The sequence below is a fragment of the Somniosus microcephalus genome, chromosome 24 (genome assembly GCF_052327205.1).
Source record: "Somniosus microcephalus isolate GS21.2 chromosome 24, FLI_Smic_1.0, whole genome shotgun sequence".
In the NCBI taxonomy this organism is placed as follows: Eukaryota; Metazoa; Chordata; class Chondrichthyes; order Squaliformes; family Somniosidae; genus Somniosus; species Somniosus microcephalus.
In genome coordinates this window covers 50,507,691-50,527,363 of record NC_141010.1, presented here as the reverse complement: position 1 = coordinate 50,527,363, position 19,673 = coordinate 50,507,691, and the positions used below count along the sequence as shown (strand labels likewise).

The window sequence follows — 19,673 nt, the reverse complement described above, 5'->3', positions numbered from 1 at the left end:
CCTCCCCCCTCCCTCTCCCCTGCCCGAGCCCTCATCCCCCGCTCCAATCCCTCTTTCCGCCCCGGGGCCCGGGCCTCGGCACCTGGATGAACGCGTTCCCTCGGCCGTCACACTGATGCCGTTGGCCGAGGCGAACACCCGCAAAGACATGGCCCAGCCGAGTCCAGCGCCCCGGTCAGCTCGAGGTCCGCAGCCACTGTTCGGCCGCAGGCCACAAAGCACCCGAGCCCAGCGCCGGCGATGGCTCCACGGAGCTCCGTGCCGCCCCACGCACTGACATGGCCCCGCCCTCCCGAGCTGGCTTGGAGAGCGCCGATTGCGGCTGAGAGAGACGGCCGGCGGGCCCGGTTGCCGGGGTAACCCTTCCCGCTCTCCAAGTCCCGCCTGAGATCAGCACTCCCGAGAGCCCCGCCCGAGCCCAGCGGGGAAGAGAGACGCCGCATCTCAGCTGCTCCTGCTGCGCGCGCACCCTTTACTAAGGTAGCGGCGCTCGGCTGAGGCCCGCCCCTCCAGCCTTCACAAAGATGGCGGCGATCGGGGGCCGCTTGTTGACTGGGGCCGGGAGGTGCCTAGCTCGGGCGTGGGTGCGGAGGAGAGGCCGAGGCCTACCTGGAACAACGGGGAAAGGTAGGAAAATTAATGAGATTAGATAAAAGATTTAGAAAGTAATTAACTTTTTAAAAAAACAATATGTGTTTTAAAAGCAACGTTTTTTTGAAAGACGCAGAAAGCGGGAAAAAGAAAGGAAAAGTTTGGAATCAAGATGGCGGCGACTCACCTTGGTTCAGAACGATAAGGCCCGCCCACACACGCACCGATTGGTCGACCGTCAGGTCACCAAAGCGTAGGATTGGTCAATCGTCCCGTCACTCGACCGTAGGCGGGCCCGGCCGCACGCGCCAGGAACCCGACGTACGATTGGTCGACCTCGAGGTCACTCTGTCGCTAATGAGCGGATAATGAGATGCTAATGAGCGGAATTTTGAACGTTTTTCGGATACCGTGGGCGCGATTTTTGTCCGGCCGAAACGTAAATACGCTTACGACCGTTTCGGAAAGGTAAGCTTTCTTTCGACATAACGCACGCGTAGGTACGCTCTATAACTTTCGAGCGCATAGCCGGACAGACGCACACGTGAGGACAGACAGACAGAAGGACAGACAGATAGATCGATTCCTTTATATATATAATGTACAAATATGGTAATCAATAAGCGATATAGTTTACAATGTGGCGGAGACCACATAGGGACAATTGCACAATTCACAATGTATAGCCAATGTGGTTATATGTACCTAAACACAATTCACAATGTATAGCCAATGTGGTTATATGTACGTACTTGGTTGGGTTATCGGGGCAGGGTCCCTTTAAGAGCGTTGGCAGCGTGATGACGTCATGCGTCGGTAGCGTGATGACGTCATAGCCCTGCAACGAGGCTGAGACCCTCAGTCCTCATGGAGAGTGAATAAAGTAACACGCGTTTTGCTTTTGCTGCAACAAAAGTCTCAGAGCCTGTTGATTTCTAGCGACCCCAACAACAATATACTTTGGCATTAACACAGGGGTAAGCTAAATATTACTGTTTGCACATTTGCGAGATGGTCCCATTTTATTCCCCCTTTTTGTTGGCTAACTAAACTTTTCCTCTAACCTATTTAATGGGCAACCATGCAACTAATTGTAAGTGCGAGTTCCCAGGGGCCTATACCTTGTAACAATTTAACCTGACAGTAGAAGCCCCCATATTTTAGATTCAAGTTAGACAATTTCATTCTTAAAAAGGTCAAATCTGGATATCCAATCAAATTCTTAGACCTGGGCTAAACTGTTACAAGATAGTGGACAATCAACAGCCAACTAATGACAGGATCTAAAGATTAGGAAATTAAAGAACCATTGTGTATAATATAATTTTGGGGATTAACTAGTATCTACTGCAGTCAAGGCTGAATCTGCAGATTTATCCAATAAAGTGAAGACGTTTCTGAATCAGAATAAAATGGCCACATTACAAAAGATAGAACCCTGGAAAAGTTCTGTTCAGCGCAAATGCAAAGTCTAAATTCCAATGGTCAGGTCTGCAATGATTGGAGGTCACACCTACCCATAGATCAGAGTTAAAAATGGTCTTTGGTCATTCATTAAACTAGTTATACTTTTTGATGGGAGGGATTTATTTTCTCCTCCAATTTCCACCTTTAGCCATCCTCTCTTGAAGGTAGTGATAGTATGTTGGGGTTTTTTTCTATAGGTGGCAGTCGCTGTGCAGTACTGCATTCATTTAGCTTGTCCTCATATGGGAGCCTGGACAGCAAGCATCAATGAGTTGTTGTCACTGACATCCACACATGTGCCTTTACAGCAGAGATCACAACATAGATATGGATTAGGATGGTCAGTAGACCCATCTTAACTAACTGGACAGCAATCAGCCACAGAAACCCGGACTGCATTTCTCTTTTACAAAAGCAAAATACTGCGGATGCTGGAAATCTGAAATAAAAACAGAAAACGCTGGAAACACTCAGCAAGTCAAGCAGCATCTGTGGAGCGAGAAACAGAGTTGACGTTTCAGGTCAATGACCTTTCGTTAGAACGTTCTGGTCAAATATAAGACCTTATGGAAGTCCATCTATGATCAGCTAACTCAAGAATTACGAGGGATTGAACCTGGGATCTTGTTAGCATGTAAGTCTCAGTAGAATACCATACAGAGCATTTATTTACCAAGTCATTAGCTGAGGGCAGGTTTAGGCTCAGCAATTATGCCTTTCAAGGTTGAATAACTTGTCAATATCCATAAGCAAGGCTCACACATAATAGTATCCACCTGAATGAGTTAATGAAAGGCTGACAGGACCAGTGGAGCCATGTTCAACATAAAGCATTATCTTCATGAAGGAGTACAGTCCCCACTACTTAAAACATCCACATTTAAAATGGGTAGTCACTCATATCGGCTGAAAAGCAATAACCATTTGCATTAACGTCAATTTCAAAGTTGCCGGTGATAGCGTCTTAAGTATTCCGTTTATTTTGGGCAGAAACAGCTATGCTTACTCACAAGTTCACATCTTGTTAAGGTGCAATGAATGCAAGAACAAACATAACTCAGTAAATAACACCTCTTTAATACCCTTTGTGTACTTAAATCTTTCTAATCCCCTCTAAGTGGTGTGGGGGGTTACAGTTTCTACTAAGCACTGACTGCAATTCAAATGAAACTGCAGGTCAGAGTGGAGCTGGAAACAACTGGGCAAAAAGTCACTACACAGAAGAAACATTCCTGTTATAGAATAGAGTACTGTAATAGCACTACCACATTATACCGGCCATCACATATAGCGGGCAAATTGCATTCACAGCGGTGGACGCTGTATTTGGGGTTGTGCAAGGGATGCTGTGAACTGCGGTTTTGTAATTGTTTTTGAGAAACAAGCGCATCCAGAGAACTCCAAGAAATGTGTGTGTGTCAATTCAACTACGTGTATAGTATTCGGGTAACTGGAGGACAAAACACCAAGGAAAAATATATACAGGTAGAAAGATAGCAAGACCTTTCCAGATTAAAAATGTCGCAGTTTGACATTTTATAAATCTATTTACATGTGCAACTTTGCATGCAACACAAAGAAATACATTAGTGCAAGATGATAAATAGATCTATGTGACCTCCTGTGGCATTTTGTTCAAATCAATACAAGGATTTATTATTATGCCATTCAAAAGGGTAGAGCAGTCTATAATGATGAGCAAAAAGACATTTTGAAACTGGAATTTATCTTCTTAAAATGATCAATCAGCCGCTGAGCTTTACTGGTTGAAATCATTCATATTGTAAGCATGTCCAGTTTATGGCATTTAACAGTTGTCAAACTATTACTAAAAATCTGAGCAGGCAACTGCTCCATGGCCGATATATAAAAAATATACATTTCCAGACATTACAGTGAGTTAGTATTCATCACATTTCATCTGTCAGTTGTACCTGTGTGGCCAGTCTTTTCATGGCTTCTTCCTGGCGCCGGCGGAGTTCAGGCGTGCTTGGACAGCTCCCACTGGCAATAGAGGGGTGGGCCTGAGGTGGCTGGGTAAGTGGTAGATCCCTGCTACCTTCTACATCTAGAGGAGGGAAGAGAATATCAGACTGTTAGGAGAAAAAATACTATCCAGGGAATGCAATTATACCTTTTTCTTTTCAGGCATTTGAGTAAGGGTTGCCTTACTTATCTGTCCTTTGTGTCTGCTTCCCTCATTCCCACTCATTTCCTGCACTCAACATCCTCACTACCTGCATGAGCAACAGTATTCAATCAGGTTAAATCAACATGAAATCTTTGAAGGGAGTCCCAATGAATCAATATCCACTAGAACTTCTCTCCAAGTGTCAAGAGTTATTTTACTTAAGTTCCCCAACAGCCTTCAACCTTTACCTCATATGTCTGGATTAGAATACTGCTCTGGGACCAAAATATTTTCCATCTGTAAACAAGCCAAGAGTTTCTAACAATTCTCTGGCCTGATCATGAATAATAATGGGCCAAGGACCAAAAAAATCACCAGAGGAAAGCTCAATGCACAATATACACTCATTCAAGCAATGATCAATCACATCTTTGTGCATAAAGTTATGCCCTCTTGAGCAGAAATTTATAGGCTGGTGGTTCCAAAATGTTAAATTAATATAAAATCTTTGAAAGAAATTTAAATTGATGAATTGATATCAACTAGGACTCAGCTGCAAGTGCTGAAACTTTTTACCAAGTTTTCGAGTAGAAAAGTAGTGAGATAGCTTCAATGACCATGAAATCCAGATTCTATCATACAGCATCCTTATGCATTAGTCAATGAAAAGTCTGGAATCAGAATCCAGTGAGTGAAAGTTACTAATCAAGTTGAGAGAAACTGATTGTGAATCACTGCAATGATAATTTTGATGGACGGATAGCTAATGACAAATACCCCACCAGTAACTTAAAAAATAACGTACTGAGTTACTCAGAACCATACAAGCTCTGGAACAGGTTCATCTGAACGCAGGGGAACCAAAAGCAGAGTATTTAAAAAAAATATATTAGTTTTGATTCTCATGTATTCAATTTGACTCCACTGTTCAAACATGTGATATTTCTAATTTACAGAAAGTAATAGGGTGAATTGCAACCAAATTGAGGACCATATAAATGTACAGCAAGATTAAAATTGGATGGTTTTCTTTAAATATATCAAGCCAAAGAAGTCAATCACTTTGGGATTTAGAGGATTTTGCATCAAAAATGAGAAGCTGCAAACTACAGAATATACAGACATACTATAATCACCAAGATACATCTGAAGAAGGAGCAGAGTGCATTGTTTACAGGCAGATGAAGTATTGCCTGCCATGAACAAGGTTACAGACAATTCTATATTTATATTCTGGCAGTCAGATGATTCAATCAAATAGATAGCAGCATATGTCATATGATCCTAACAGGCTAACTGGGAGCTCTTTCGCTTTTGTAGATATCATTCTTCTGCCCCATCTCAGTGAATTTCTACTGAGCACTGCAGGCAATAAAGATTAAATCCAGTCAGTGTTTATAGTCAGGGAGATTGTATGATTGGAGAGTTGGCAGGTGTATTGTGTACTTTACTACCACATCCAACAATAACAAGATACCCTGCACTTTTAGTTCCTTGGGTCCTGTAATGCACTGCAAAGCCCAACATTACATTTTACAGTATTCTACATTGGAAATAAATCAACACGAAGAAAAGCAGAGTTCACAGGAAGGGGTAAAAAGACAGATGCTCTTCAGTCCTGTAGGAATAGACTCAATATACAAAACTACAGCACCAAACGATTACAGTAATTGAGAAACATTAACAAAGTAAAATAGAATATGAAGTTCTTTCACATTGCAGTTTAGGCAATGTTACAGAATAGCACCATGAAGTTTCTATGAACTTAATATTGAGTGCATAAGACAATTCCATCCACATCAAGACTCCAGTCCCTACAGACAAGAACAACATTTCCCTCTTTAGGTCCACTTATGCCACACACAATTCGAACACAGCAAGCAGGTGAGTGAGTAATTCATTACAGGCCTCCGCCAACATTGCCATGGAACTGATCTCAAGAGGATTCCAAGTGTGGCTCATAGTTAATTGAGACAATTTATCCTCACTCCATCCCCAAGAGGAACCACCTGCTTTCCAATGAACACCTCCCATTGCTAACTTAGCCAAGACTGGTAGCTCACTTTGTGGCGAACTGTGGCCTATGTTTTACAACATGTATCATAGCATGCAGCAGCATCCACGTACTGCACTATTGTATCGATATTCAATTTTTCCCTCAATTTCCTCCGCTCCTTAAAGTGCGGACTCATTCTGGGGTGTGATGGGTAGAACAACAATTTGCATTTATATAGCACCTTTAAAACTTCCCAAGGCGCTTCACTGGAGCTCAATCAGACAAAAACGGACACCGAGCCAAAGAACGAGATATTAGGATGTGACCAAAAGCTTGGTCAAAGAGGTAGGTTTTAAGTAGCGTTTTAAAGGAGGAGAGGTAGCGAGCTGGAGGTGTTCAGGGAGGGAATTTCAGAGGTTAGGGCGAGACAGCTGAAGGCACAGCCTCCAATGGTGGGGCGAAGGAAGTGGGGGATGCACGAGGCCAAGTTGGAGGAAAGCAGGGTTTTCGGAGTGTTGTGGGGCTGGAAGAGATTACAGAGATAGGGAGGGATGAGGCCATAGAGGGATTTGAACACAAGGATGAGAATTTTTAATTGGATGCATTGGGGCACAGGGCGGATGGGTGAATGGGACTTGGTGCGAGTTAGGACACGGGCAGCAGAGTTTCGGATGATCTCATGTTTACGGAGGGTGGAAGATGGGAGGCCGGCCAGGAAGAGTATTGGAATAGTCAAATCTGGAGACAACCAAAGCACGGATGAAGGTTTCAGCAGCAGATGGGCTGAGGCAGGGACGGAGACGGGCGATATTATGGTGGAAGTAGGCAGTCTTTGTGCTGGAGAAGATATGGGGTCAGAAGCTCAGCTGAGGGTCAAATGGGACGCTGAGGCTGCAAACAATCTGGTTCAACCTGAGGCAGTGGCCAGGAAGGGGAAATTGAGTTTGTGGCGGAGACCGAAGACAATAGCTTTGGTCTTCTCAATGTTTAATTGGAGGAAATTTCAGCTCATCCAGGGCTGGATGTCGGACAAGCAGCCCGACAACACAGAGGCAGTGGAGGGGTCAACAGAGGTGATGGTGAAGTAGAGCTGGTGTCATCAGCGTACATATGGAACCTGAATCCTGGTCATGAATCATCCATTGAATCGTCAGTGCAGCACTCACGTCATGTTTATTAATTCTGCTTCACAGTACGCAGTACGGAGAATGTTAAGAAAATCATTTTACAGATAATACAAAAATGTGCCCTGCAATTCTTCAGAAAGCTGAAAAACCATTGGCATTCAAAGGGTTAAGAAGTAATTTACAATCACAGCAGGAATGCTAACTTATAATAATGAATAACAGCTGTTGCTGATGATATCTGGAATTACTCAGCAGTACTGCATGGTACTTTGATATGGTATAACTTATTTCATACAGATAGGTTGCTGGGTTAATCAGCCCTACTGACAAGCACTGACAATGCAAATTATTTGGCAGCAGACCAACACCCCCAGAGAATCTCAACACCAGCTTTACCTGGAAAGTTTAACTGACAAGTAAGAGAATTTAGCCACAGCAAATGAAAATATGACATGGTTGTTGCGGGCCAGCTAGTATCATTTGCAGTTCTTTACTTAATATGGAATTAATCACAAGCAGGTTCTGTAAGGTAACAGGTTATCTTCAGATGTAAAACATTAGGGGGGCTAAATTAATTAGGCCCGAAAACGGGCGCGGGGATCACGATGTGTGATCTGCTCGCGCCTGTTGAAAGTAATGCAAGCAGCATGCGAAATTCGTGCTGCATGTTCATTAACATGATTGTTGCGCTGAGCCCAGTGCTAAACGCGCTGCTGGTTGGCTCAGCGCTCAACAGTGAATGCATCTTCAAATGCCATATCCCACCAACTGCACCACTAGCCTCACACACTGCTCAATGCACCACACCCCCATCACTCACCTATCAACACTCTCTAGTAATCACAACTCATATCTCACAAGGGCATAGCTTTACTTCAGCCTCTCACACTTACCACTGTTGCAAGCCTCACACCCACATCGCACACCTTGAACACAATGCCAGCTATTCGAGCATGACCGGCACATCACCCAAACACATTGCACCATACTCACTGACACACTTCCCTTTCTCTTGCAGGCCAAGGTGGCTCACAACCAGCGAGAGCAAGAGCAAACAGACAGGGGAGTAAGCACACCTGCAGAACCTGACCCAGCTGGAGGAGACAGTGCTGGAGATAATTGGAGGAGCTGGCATGGAGGCCGTGGCGATCAGTGAGGCTGAAAGCATTGATGATGACAGTATGCTCATACCTAATCATTCTTTTCACATTCCCCTCATCCCACAATCTCTCTCACTTACAAGATGCTGGGGGTGTAATCATGCACATCTTGCTTTCCCCCACTCCCCTCACCATAACCCAACCCTTCTGCCTTTCTCTTTTCAGATACCCAAGAACTACCACCAGCCCAGCCTGTGCAGGAAGAAGTAGAGGAGGAGAGTGATGGAGGAGACACCGCCACTCGATCTAACACTCTCAGGTACCAGCTCAGAAAATAGCACCGTGCGAACTTTAGAGGGTATTATAGAGGCACCGGGCACGAGTGGGCTGCAGCCAGGTCAGGGGGAAAAGGGTAGTGCAGGTGCCAGCTCCCTGGAGGGCGAGGTCGCACACGAGTTCTACTGCAGAGTATTTCAATGGGGTGGCCTTCAGGAGAAGGGTGCTGGACATGCATACAGAAATGCTTGGTACAATGCCTGCCAGAGACTCTCGTCATTGTCAAGGAGCATGGAAGAGTCCGGCTCCAACATTGCAAAGAGTTTTGCGCGGAGCTTGGAGCCCATGATTTCCAGGATGGAAATGATGGGCAACTCCATGAATGTGGACCCAACCTTGATGCTGGGTGTGATGGATGATGTCCCAGCTTCCATTGCAGCACAAGTGGAAGCGATCCAACATCCGAGTGCTGCAGTGGAAGCTCAGACTGCTCTCGTGCAGGCTCAGCTTGCTGCCATGCAAGATCAGACTGCTGCCATCGTGGCTGGGTTTGAGTGTGGAAAGGGGCTTGCAGGGTCTCACAGCAGTGCAGCAATCTGTCCTCCAACAGATGGCTAGGATTGCTGAGGCGCTGTCCCAGGGCAGTAGCAGTGGCTCCGTGGAACAAGAACCTGCTGTCCTCTCTTGGGATGACAGCATTCGGACTTCAACCACTGCCACTCCGCCAGTGCCATTGCAGTTGCCTGTCAGCCAGCCAGCCCAAACTGCTGCCGCCCATGATGAGATGGTGCAGTCCGCAGCTGGGCTTTCTAGGCCCAGAGTTGCTCAAGGTCATCCTGCAAGGCCATTTGCAGTGTCCCCCATGGAAAGTCAGCAGCCTTCCACCAGCCATGCAGAGGACCACTGAAGTAGGCAAAGGAACACGAAAGACAGACTCTAAGAGAATGCACAAGGATGATTAATTCCAATATTACATTACAAAATCAACTACAGTAATCATTTATAAATTATGTTTGGAATATTTGTTTTGTGGTGGCTTTCATTTCAGCACTGTGCCCAAGAAGATATTCCGTGACAGAGGGATGGCAAGGTGGCTAAGTGTTGAGCAGCGGAGATCTGGGGTTTCATTCAGGGGAACTGGAGTCTGATGATGCACTCATGGACAGCCCGTCCGGAACGGGGATTTGCTGGCTGCCTCCTTCCTTCGTGCTCCTCCTGAGGTGGTCACAGAACCCTTGATGGCAAGGGCTGCGCCCTCATGCTGGCCAAGTTGTGGAGGATGCAGTAGACCACCATGAATTGGGACACCCACTCTGGAGAGCTCCTCCCAAGCGGTCAAGGCAATGGAAGCGTTGCTTGAGCACCCCGAAGGTCTGCTCGATAACGTTCCTCATGGTAGCATAGCTGTCATTATATGATTGCTGGCCACGAGTGGTGGGGTTACGGCAGGGAGTCATCAGCCAGGTGTAGAACAGATAGCCCTGGTCTCTGAGCAGCCGCCCTCGGGCTCAACGTGGTGGCTGGAGGATTGCTGGCACAGCAGATTGGCGCAGGATGAAAGCATCATGACTGCTGCCAGGATACCGGGCATTTACCATCATAATGTGCTGGGTGTGGTCGCACACCAACTGCACGTTAAATGAGTGGTAGCCTTTGTGGTTACAGTACATCTCAGCATGGATATACAGCGCCCGCAAAGCCACATGTGTGCAGTCGATGGCGCCCTGCACCATGGGGAAACCCGATATCCTGGCAAAGTCACATGTGCGCTCCTCCTGCTTCTCTCTGTTTAGAGAGAAGACAATGAAGTCCCTTCTCCTAGAGTACAAAGCCTCTGTGATGTCCCGGATGCAGCGATGGACAGCAAACTGCGAGATGTTTTCTATGTCGCCTGTTCCAGCCTGGAAGGATCCGCTGGCGAAAAGATTCAGGGCGACGGTCACCTTGAAGGCCACTGACAGTGCCATCGTTACCCTGCTCTGAGGCTGCAGGTCTGGTTCCAAGAGATGGCAGAGTTCTGCGACCACCTCCTTGGTGAAGCGGGGCTGACAAATACACTGCTCCTGGCTTAGGTGCAGAAAGGAGAAGTTTTCCCTGAAGACCCTAGGTGGGTAAGGCGGCCTTGCTGAGAGCCCTCCTTCCCCTCCTCCCACTGCGAGCAGCTTGCCTTTGCTGCCTCTGCTCCATCTCCCTGTCACACTGCAGCACGAGGGGGGCTGCAAGCAGAGCCCCCATGACTGGGAGCAAGTGGTGTAGGCCAGAGACCTTCCAGATACAGCCAACGCCTTCCCAACGTCCAGCAACACTCCCTGCACACTTCAACAATGTTAGAAATGTCTTCGAGCAAGCCAGTATTAATATAAACTCTGCAAGAACCAGTATGAGAAATAATCAACTTACCTGCAAGTTGGATGAATCCTTTTAAATTGCGCTGGTAGGGGGTGGGTCCCTCGTGCAGCTGAACGCATGTTCAGCTGTTCGTGTTTAGGAGTGGGCATTGGTTGAAACGGCGACGTCAAAAATGGCAAGTCGTGCGACAAAATCAGCATTACACACTGACTGTCGTCACAATCTCCCGATCTGCATACTGCCGGTGCACGCACGTCCCGCCCGTGCTATCACCCTCACCAAGATGGCGACCGGTGCGGGCCATGCCGGAAGTGGTGGAAGCAAGGCAGCCGCCATTTTATTCACAAAAATGTCCTTAACTGCTGACGCTAAGGTGCCGAATTTCACAGCCTAGTTGTTTTTTCTCCTTTTCTTTGGGAACAGCCTGAATTCTTCTACTTTCTCACCAGCCACCCCGCGCCCCCTCAAGGCTCAAGCCCACATGCAGCCAAAGAGACAGTCTGCATCCCCCTTCAAGCCTTCATCAATGCTGCTCTACGCCAGCTACAATTTGTAGAATGCTGTTTTCATGTTGTCAGTTTGGTGCTGAGAGGATGGCACTCAAGCAGGCCTACAAGTGCTGCGCGCTCTATTTTTACTTATTGAAGAACCAGCACAGATTCAAATATGCATTTTGCCCTGTCTCTAATGGCAGCTCTCAATACCCGCAAGAATTTGAGTTGCATATGCTGCTGGAAGCGCAGTTTCATTCTTTCATGCCAGCAGTGGTGTGCTTACTACACAGGTTTTGTCGACAATGGATTAACAAAGTAAAACCGCAAGAAAATGGCCTGAGAGAGGGCAAGCATCCAGCTTCCACTTACCATCTTCTTAAATCAGTGAGAGAGAAAGATTGGGAATCAAATCTACAGCCTCCATTCCATAGTACTGTGTATTTGTACGAACCATCAATAATCTAAAGATTTTCAATTTCAAACATCAATGGGCAAATATTTGCAGAATATACAAAGAGAGAATAATTAAAATTGTCTGTTTCATGAGAAAACAAGAGATTAGTGAATGCTGAATGTGGTAAACCACTGTATTGTATATTGCCACCTCTGGGTGGCGCTGTGTATGGAGGCATGCCTCAGCTGACTCCACCCACCACTGTGTGGGTTTCGTTCAGACTTGTTCAGTCACTCACGAAGAAGCATGGTCTCTTCTTAGCTAATAAAAGCCTTATTCATCTCTTCTTTCGACTCATCATCTCTTCTTCGACTCATCACCTTTTATGAAGTAATTGATAAGCGTATCAATTTTATTAGCTAAAAGTTAAATGGCGACACCTGAGGAGCAACAACAGCAACGGATACAGCAGACATTGCTGAGAGCCCTCAGACCACCACGCCTGGACCTCGACCCTCAAGATGTGGGTGCATCAGCCAAGTTTGAACACTGGCTGAGCTGCTTTGAATCCTTCCTCGCAATCTCACAGGTTACAGAGGAGGATCACAAACTGAAAATTTTGACCGCCCAGGTGAGCCATCAAGTATATATGCTAATCCGGGACTCTAATACGTACGTGGCAGCCCTCGAGCTACTAAAAGGGCAATATACGCGCCCAGTGAACACAATTTACGCCCGACACCTCTTGGGATCCCGCAGGCAGCAACCGGGAGAATCGGTAGGGGCATTTGCACGGGCGCTACTGGCACTCTGCAGAGACTGCGATTGTAAAGCGGTAACGGCTGTGGAGCACGCGCAGGGACTCGCCTGTGATGCCTTCGTCAGGGGCCTCCAGTCAGACCACACCCGGCAGAGACTGCTAGAAAGCAAGGAACCCGACCTGAAGACGGCCATTGCCCTTGCGCTCTCGTTAGAGGAGGCCCACCGAAACCTCGAGGCATACCCCCGTAACGGCGCCGAGACATGGCAATCGAAACCGTGGGACACGGGACCGCCGCCCCCGGCACCAACCGCTGCAGCGACCCAACCGAGACAGCAGCCTCCGGTAAGAACTGCTTCGATGCCCAGTAACCAGGCCCAAAAATGCTATTTCTGTGGCCAGTTAAAACATCCCAGAGCGCACTGCCCAGCTAAGACAGCTACCTGCTCGGGCTGCGGGAAGAAAGGCCATTACGCTAACGCCTGCAAGGGGAAGCCAGCCAGCAGCGCAGCGTGCGGGCCGTGGGAGCAGCCATCTTATCCGCCATTTTGTGTACCCCCGGCCGCATGGCATCCGCCGCCATCGTATCCAACGCACTCAACCGCCATTTCGTCACCGGAACCGACCACCGTCTCGGCGGATGACTATAGTGACTCACTAAGCCACATACTGGCCTCCGTGACGCTGGATCAAGGCCACCCTCACCATCTATCCAGCTCCATGATGGATATCGCGGTAAACGGGCGCGCCACCAGTTGCCTGATCGACAGCGGGAGCACAGAGAGTTTCGTCCACCCCGACACGGTACGTAGCCACTCCCTCACGATTCTGCCAACGCACCATCGCATTTCTATGGCGTCCAAGTCCCAGTCAATGGACATCAGCGGCTACTGTGTGGTGACCCTGTCAGTAGGGGGCACTGAATATCAAAAATTTAAACTGCTAGTCCTGCCCCGTCTTTGCGCTGCCGTCCTGCTAGGGTTGGATTTTCAGTGCCACCTTAAGAGTGTCACACTAGCATACGGTGGACCCCTCCCCCCACTCACAGTCTGCAACCAACAACTTTTAAATCGCCCGCTGCAAACCACCTGCAGCCTTTCCACATTAAAAGTCCCCCCCCCTCCCCTGTTCGCTAACCTCACCCGCGACTGTAAACCCATCGCTACCAAAAGCAGGCGGTACAGTGCCGGGGACAGAGCTTTTATCAGCTCTGAGGTGGAGCGGCTCTTGAAGGAGGGCATTATCGAAGGTAGCACTAGCCCCTGGCGAGCCCAGGTTGTAGTCGTTAAAACCACTGCAAAACGCCGCATGGTAATCGACTACAGCCAAACCATAAACCGGTACACCCAGCTGGACGCGTACCCCCTCCCTCGCATATCTGATATGGTCAATCAGATTGCGCAATACAAAGTATTCTCCACCATCGACCTTAAGTCAGCGTACCACCAGCTGCCCATCCGCCATGAGGACCGCCAGTATACTGCCTTCGAGGCAAACGGCCGCCTCTACCACTTCCTTAGGGTCCCCTTCGGCGTCACCAACGGGGTTTCGGTCTTCCAAAGGGAGATGGACCGAATGGTTGACCAGAACGCGCTGCGGGCAACTTTCCCCTATTTGGATAACGTCACCATCTGCGGCCACGACCAGCAGGACCACGACGTTAATCTAGCAAATTTCCTCCGTACGGCCCAACGGCTGAACCTAACGTACAATAAGGAAAAATGTATGTTTCACACCAAGCGCCTGGCCATCCTCGGCTGCGTGGTGGAGAACGGAGTCATCGGGCCCGACCCCGACAGAATGCGCCCCCTAATGGAGCTACCCCTTCCCCACTGCCAAAAAGCACTGAAGAGATGCCTGGGGTTTTTCTCCTACTACGCCCAGTGGGTGCCCCTCTATGCAGACAAAGCCAGGCCCCTCATCAAAGCCACCTCCTTCCCCCTGACACCAGAGGCGTGTGCAGCCTTCACTCTTATCAAGAACGATATCGCGAAGGCCGCAATGCACGCGGTGGATGAGTCCATCCCCTTCCAAGTGGAGAGCGATGCCTCCAACTTCGCCCTAGCCGCGACCCTTAACCAGGCGGGCAGGCCCGTGGCCTTTTTCTCAAGGACCCTCCAGGGCCCCGAGACGAGACACTCCTCCGTCGAAAAGGAGGCCCAGGCTATTGTAGAAGCGGTGCGTCACTGGAGGCATTACCTGGCCGGGAAACGATTTACCCTGCTCACTGACCAGCGTTCAGTAGCTTTTATGTTTAATAATAAGCAGAGGGGTAAAATCAAGAACGACAAGATCTTGAGGTGGAGAATCGAACTCTCCACCTACAATTATGATATCTTGTATCGGCCAGGGAAACTCAATGAGCCCCCAGATGCCCTATCACGTGGTACATGCGCCAACGCGCAGAGTGATAGGCTGCAGTCCCTCCACAATGACCTCTGCCACCCGGGGGTCACCAGGTTTTTCCATTTTATCAAATCCCGTAACCTGCCCTACTCCATCGAGGAGGTCAGGACCATGACCAAGAGCTGCCAAATCTGCGCCGAGTGCAAACCGCACTTCTATAGGCCGGACAGAGCAAGCCTGATCAAGGCCACCCGCCCCTTCGAACGCCTGAGCGTCGATTTTAAAGGGCCCCTCCCCTCCGCTGACCGCAATGTGTACTTCCTCAACATAGTTGATGAGTACTCCCGTTTCCCCTTTGCCATCCCTTGCCCAGACATGACCAGTACCACGGTCATCAAGTGTCTGAATGACATCTTCGCTCTGTTCGGGTTCCCCAGCTATATACATAGCGACAGGGGCTCATCGTTCATGAGCGACGAACTTCGGCAGTACCTGCTAACAAGAGGTATCGCCACGAGCAGGACCACCAGTTACAACCCCCGGGGGAACGGCCAGGTGGAAAGGGAGAACGCGACGGTTTGGAAGGCAGTCCTCTTAGCACTAAAATCTAAGGGCCTTCCGACCTCCCGCTGGCAGGAGGTCCTCCCTGCAGCGCTTCACTCCATTCGGTCACTGCTTTGTACTGCCACTAATGCGACCCCTCATGAGAAAATGTTCGTTTTCCCCCGGAAGTCTACATCGGGAACCTCGCTACCGGCATGGTTGACTTCTCCTGGGCCCGTCCTACTGCGGAGGCACGTGAGGACGCATAAAACGGACCCCCTGGTCGAGCGGGTGCACCTCCTACACGCCAACCCCCAGTATGCCTGGGTGACATACCCAGACGGGCGGGAGGACACGGTCTCCATACGAGATCTCGCACCCTCGGGTACCCCTGAATTACCACCGTTATCCCCCTTACCACTGTTATCCCCCACCACCCCTCCCAACCCAACCCCTGCAGACGGCATGCCAAAGCCCCAGGAATCTTCGCCAACCACCCAGACACCAGACCCGACGTCGGATGCTGCAACACCACCGCCGCCACCACGACGATCAGGACGTCAGACAAGGCCTCCTGATAGACTTAACTTGTAGTACCCTTCACCCCGCCGGACTTCACATTAAACAAGGGGTGAATGTGGTAAACCACTGTATTGTATATTGCCACCTCTGGGTGGCGCTGTGTATGGAGGCATGCCTCAGCTGACTCCACCCACCACTGTGTGGGTTTCGTTCAGACTTGTTCAGTCACTCACGAAGAAGCATGGTCTCTTCTTAGCTAATAAAAGCCTTATTCATCTCTTCTTTCGACTCATCATCTCTTCTTCGACTCATCACCTTTTATGAAGTAATTGATAAGCGTATCACTGAATATCTTATCTAATGCACTAGTATTATTGTATTTCCTTTTACCCTTGGCTTTATTCCTCCACAAACATCTTCTTCTCCTACACTGCTTTGTCCTCTATATCACCTGTTGGTTTTGTCTTGCAGGAATCTGTGCCTTCCAATTTATTTTTGGTCCGGTAGGTGTCTTACACATGCAGAAAATCAACAAGCTTAAGTGTCTGCAGACAAACGACTGAGAAATCCACACAGCAGATTTTCTTCATGACTGATATGAAAGGCACATTCTCTCCCCATAGGGACATACACTACTTAAGTTAGGTGCCGGTTAACAAGAGCCAACACTTAGGGACCTCAAAGTATGCACAAGGGTACTGCTCGAGTCAACCAGCTAGAACAGCACAACTTACTAGCACACAGCACAATTAAGTTTCCAGCTGCTTGTTCAGGTGGAGTTATCCAACCTGTTAGAACATAGGGTGCAAAGTTATTAGGAGCTGAGTGGGGAAAAATTCCAGACCTCAGTAACAGGATCTATCCATCAATGAGCTAGGTTGACTGATCAATAGGTAGCATTCTTCAATACTGTGGAGTGCCAGGTCTTAAATTACCAAATCTGTTAGAGGATTGATTCAGTTCCCATTGCCAAGCATGTCTTCTTGGTGCCACATTGACCACAAAAAAAATCCTACTTACCTCTCCCTAGCAGACAACAAACTGACAAGCACATTGAGACTTTCCAAGATGATAGCATGTACCAGGTGAGCAGCACCATTGAACATAAAACATTTAACTTCATTGCCACCATCCTCTTGACCACAGAATGGGCACACATCATTCACCATCACTGGTGGTCCATCAGTTGAAGATGCAAAGCTACAACAGCAATGAGGGACTAAACTCTATTGGGCAGAACTGTTTGCAGTGGAAGCTTTTCTGGAAGATGATCAAGCTTTCTGGGTTCTAAATTTGTCCTGTTTATATTGTGGGGAGAATGTGCAGACTGGCAAGAACACTGGAACGAGTGCACAAGCCTTGCTTAAAAGTTGCAAGTGTGACTTTAACGAAACAGCACTTGTGCGACCTTGTGCCTGTACAGTTACTGTAAGGTCATATTCATGACTTTAGCATTCTGGTCACAGATGTTCCTGATGCAGGGGAAAAGTTCTGCACAAACTAGAAATATCAAAATGCAATTGCTGGTTTGTACAAGAGCTCAGCTCTTTCGTGGCCAAAATAAAACACAACAACCACCAGTGGAGCTGGCAGTATGGAGTCTAAAATTGGCTCAGTGCCTCTCGGTGGGTTTTGGACTGGTTGTGTAAGAATTCGCAATGATTTACAGTTCTGAAGATTCATTTTTTTGATTAAAGTATCCCTGGGCGATGTGCTTTTAAATTTCCAGGGATAAAAATGGCAGTCGCACCACATGGCCGAATGACAAAAGAGGCTTGGAATGCAGCTTTCTGTGTCTGGAAGTAAGGTTCAATGAAGACAAAAGACAATGCTTTGTTTACAAAGCAACTGAATGCTATTAGCATTTGTTTGTATATCGAGTGGATACATCTAAACTGCAGAAGAGACTTTTTGTATCTTGAATGGGAAACGTTAAGATTTGAATGGATTTTAAATCACCCAGTACTGGACAATAGAGCAGTTGTATCTCCCTTTTGTTTTAGCCCAGGGAGCTCCGAAAATCACATTAACTCAGTCTAACCACTTTGAGTTAGCCTATCACAGCTTTATCTTGTGTATTGGACCCTTTTGGGTGGGGAATTTTGCACACAGCCCTTGCAAGGCAGAACAGGAGAGGCTCACCAGATATAAAGATAAGGGCTGAGAAGCCAGCTCGCTCTCTTGACTTCCTGGGACCATAGGTGAGCTCTCTCTCTCTCTCTTGGCTGGACCACATGCGAGCAGAGTTTCTGACTCCTCAACAAGGCAACCTAGCAGGAGTTAAGGGGTGGTGATTTAAGGGTATTGCTAAGATTGTTTAAATAACATTGTAGCCATTGTATCCCTCGTTTTCACCGTCTGCAACCCCCCTGTTATATAGTTTTACAATTTCACTGTGTTCGTGTGGGATAGTTTGATATTTTGATTATAGTTTCTTTTAGTTAATAAAACTTGATTTTTTTCTCTCATCCAAACTACGTGTCTGTTTTAATATCATTAATTATAAGTTCCTCCACTCAGAACTAAAGGAGGGGTAGCGATTCGAAGCCGCTGTTTGTAAATTGGTTTAGAGTGCAGCAGCAAAAAGACTGCTGGTCAGGTAGATTACCTTAAACGAGTTTAAAGAAGCCCCAATCCTTACAGTTGTATTGTGTCCCCTCTTCTTTCTTCTTAGGCAGTCCCTCGGAACTGAGGATGACTTGCTTGCACATTAAAAATGAGCTCGCAGGTGGCTATGCGGGACCTACAGTCTCTGCCACAGGTGGGGCAGATGGTGGTTGAAGGGGTGGGTGGGTGGGGTGCTTGGGTTGGCGTGCGCTCCTTGCGCTTGGCTTCCGCTTGCTCCCGGCGAAGAGACTCGAGGTGTTCGGCGCCTTCCCGGATGTTTCTTCTTCACTTTGTGCGGTCTTGGGCTAGGGATTCCCAGGTGTCGGTGGGGATGTTGCACTTTTTCAAGGAGGCTTTGAGGGTGTCCTTGAAGCGTTTCCTCTGCCCACCTGGGGCTCTCTTGTCGTGCCGGAGCTCCAAGTAGAGCGCTTGTTTTGGGAGTCTCATATCGAGCATGCGGACAATGTGACCCGTCCATCGGAGCTGATTGAGCGTGGCCAGAGCTTTGATGCTGGGGATGTTAGCCTGAGCAAGAACACGGACGTTGGTGCGCCTATCCTGCCAATGGATTTGCAGGATCTTGCGGAGGCAGTGTTGGTGGTACCTCTCCAGTGCTTTGAGGTGCCTGCTGTACATGGTCCATGTCTCTGAGGCATACAGCAGGGCAGGTAGCACTGCTGCCCTGTAGACCATGAGCTTAGTGCCGGGTTTGAGGTCCTGGTCTTCAAACACTCTCTTCCTCAGGCGACCGAAGGCTGCACTGGCACACTGAAGGCGGTGTTGGACTTCGTCGTCGACGTCTGCCCTTGACAGTCGGCTCCCGAGGTATGGAAAGTGGTCCACGTTGTCCAAGGCCTTGTCGTGGATTTTGATAATCGGGGGCAGCACTGTGTGGCGGGGGCAGGTTGGTAGAGGACCTTTGTCTTACGGATGTTTAGTGTAAGGCCCATGCTCTCGTATGCTTCGGTGA

General features: G+C 48.2%; 1 protein-coding gene across 7 annotated transcripts in view; it reads right to left on the bottom strand.

Annotated features, from left to right (window-relative positions):
- tanc2a (tetratricopeptide repeat, ankyrin repeat and coiled-coil containing 2a) overlaps positions 1-19,673 on the bottom strand; it is a 1,096,529-nt gene that overhangs the window by 199,377 nt on the left and 877,479 nt on the right. For all 7 annotated transcript variants that reach the window (XM_085966617.1, XM_085966618.1, XM_085966619.1 and 4 more), the window contains one exon: positions 3,993-4,126. In XM_085966617.1, the coding sequence (XP_085822743.1) occupies positions 3,993-4,126 (134 nt within the window). The remainder of the gene's footprint in view (positions 1-3,992; positions 4,127-19,673) is intronic.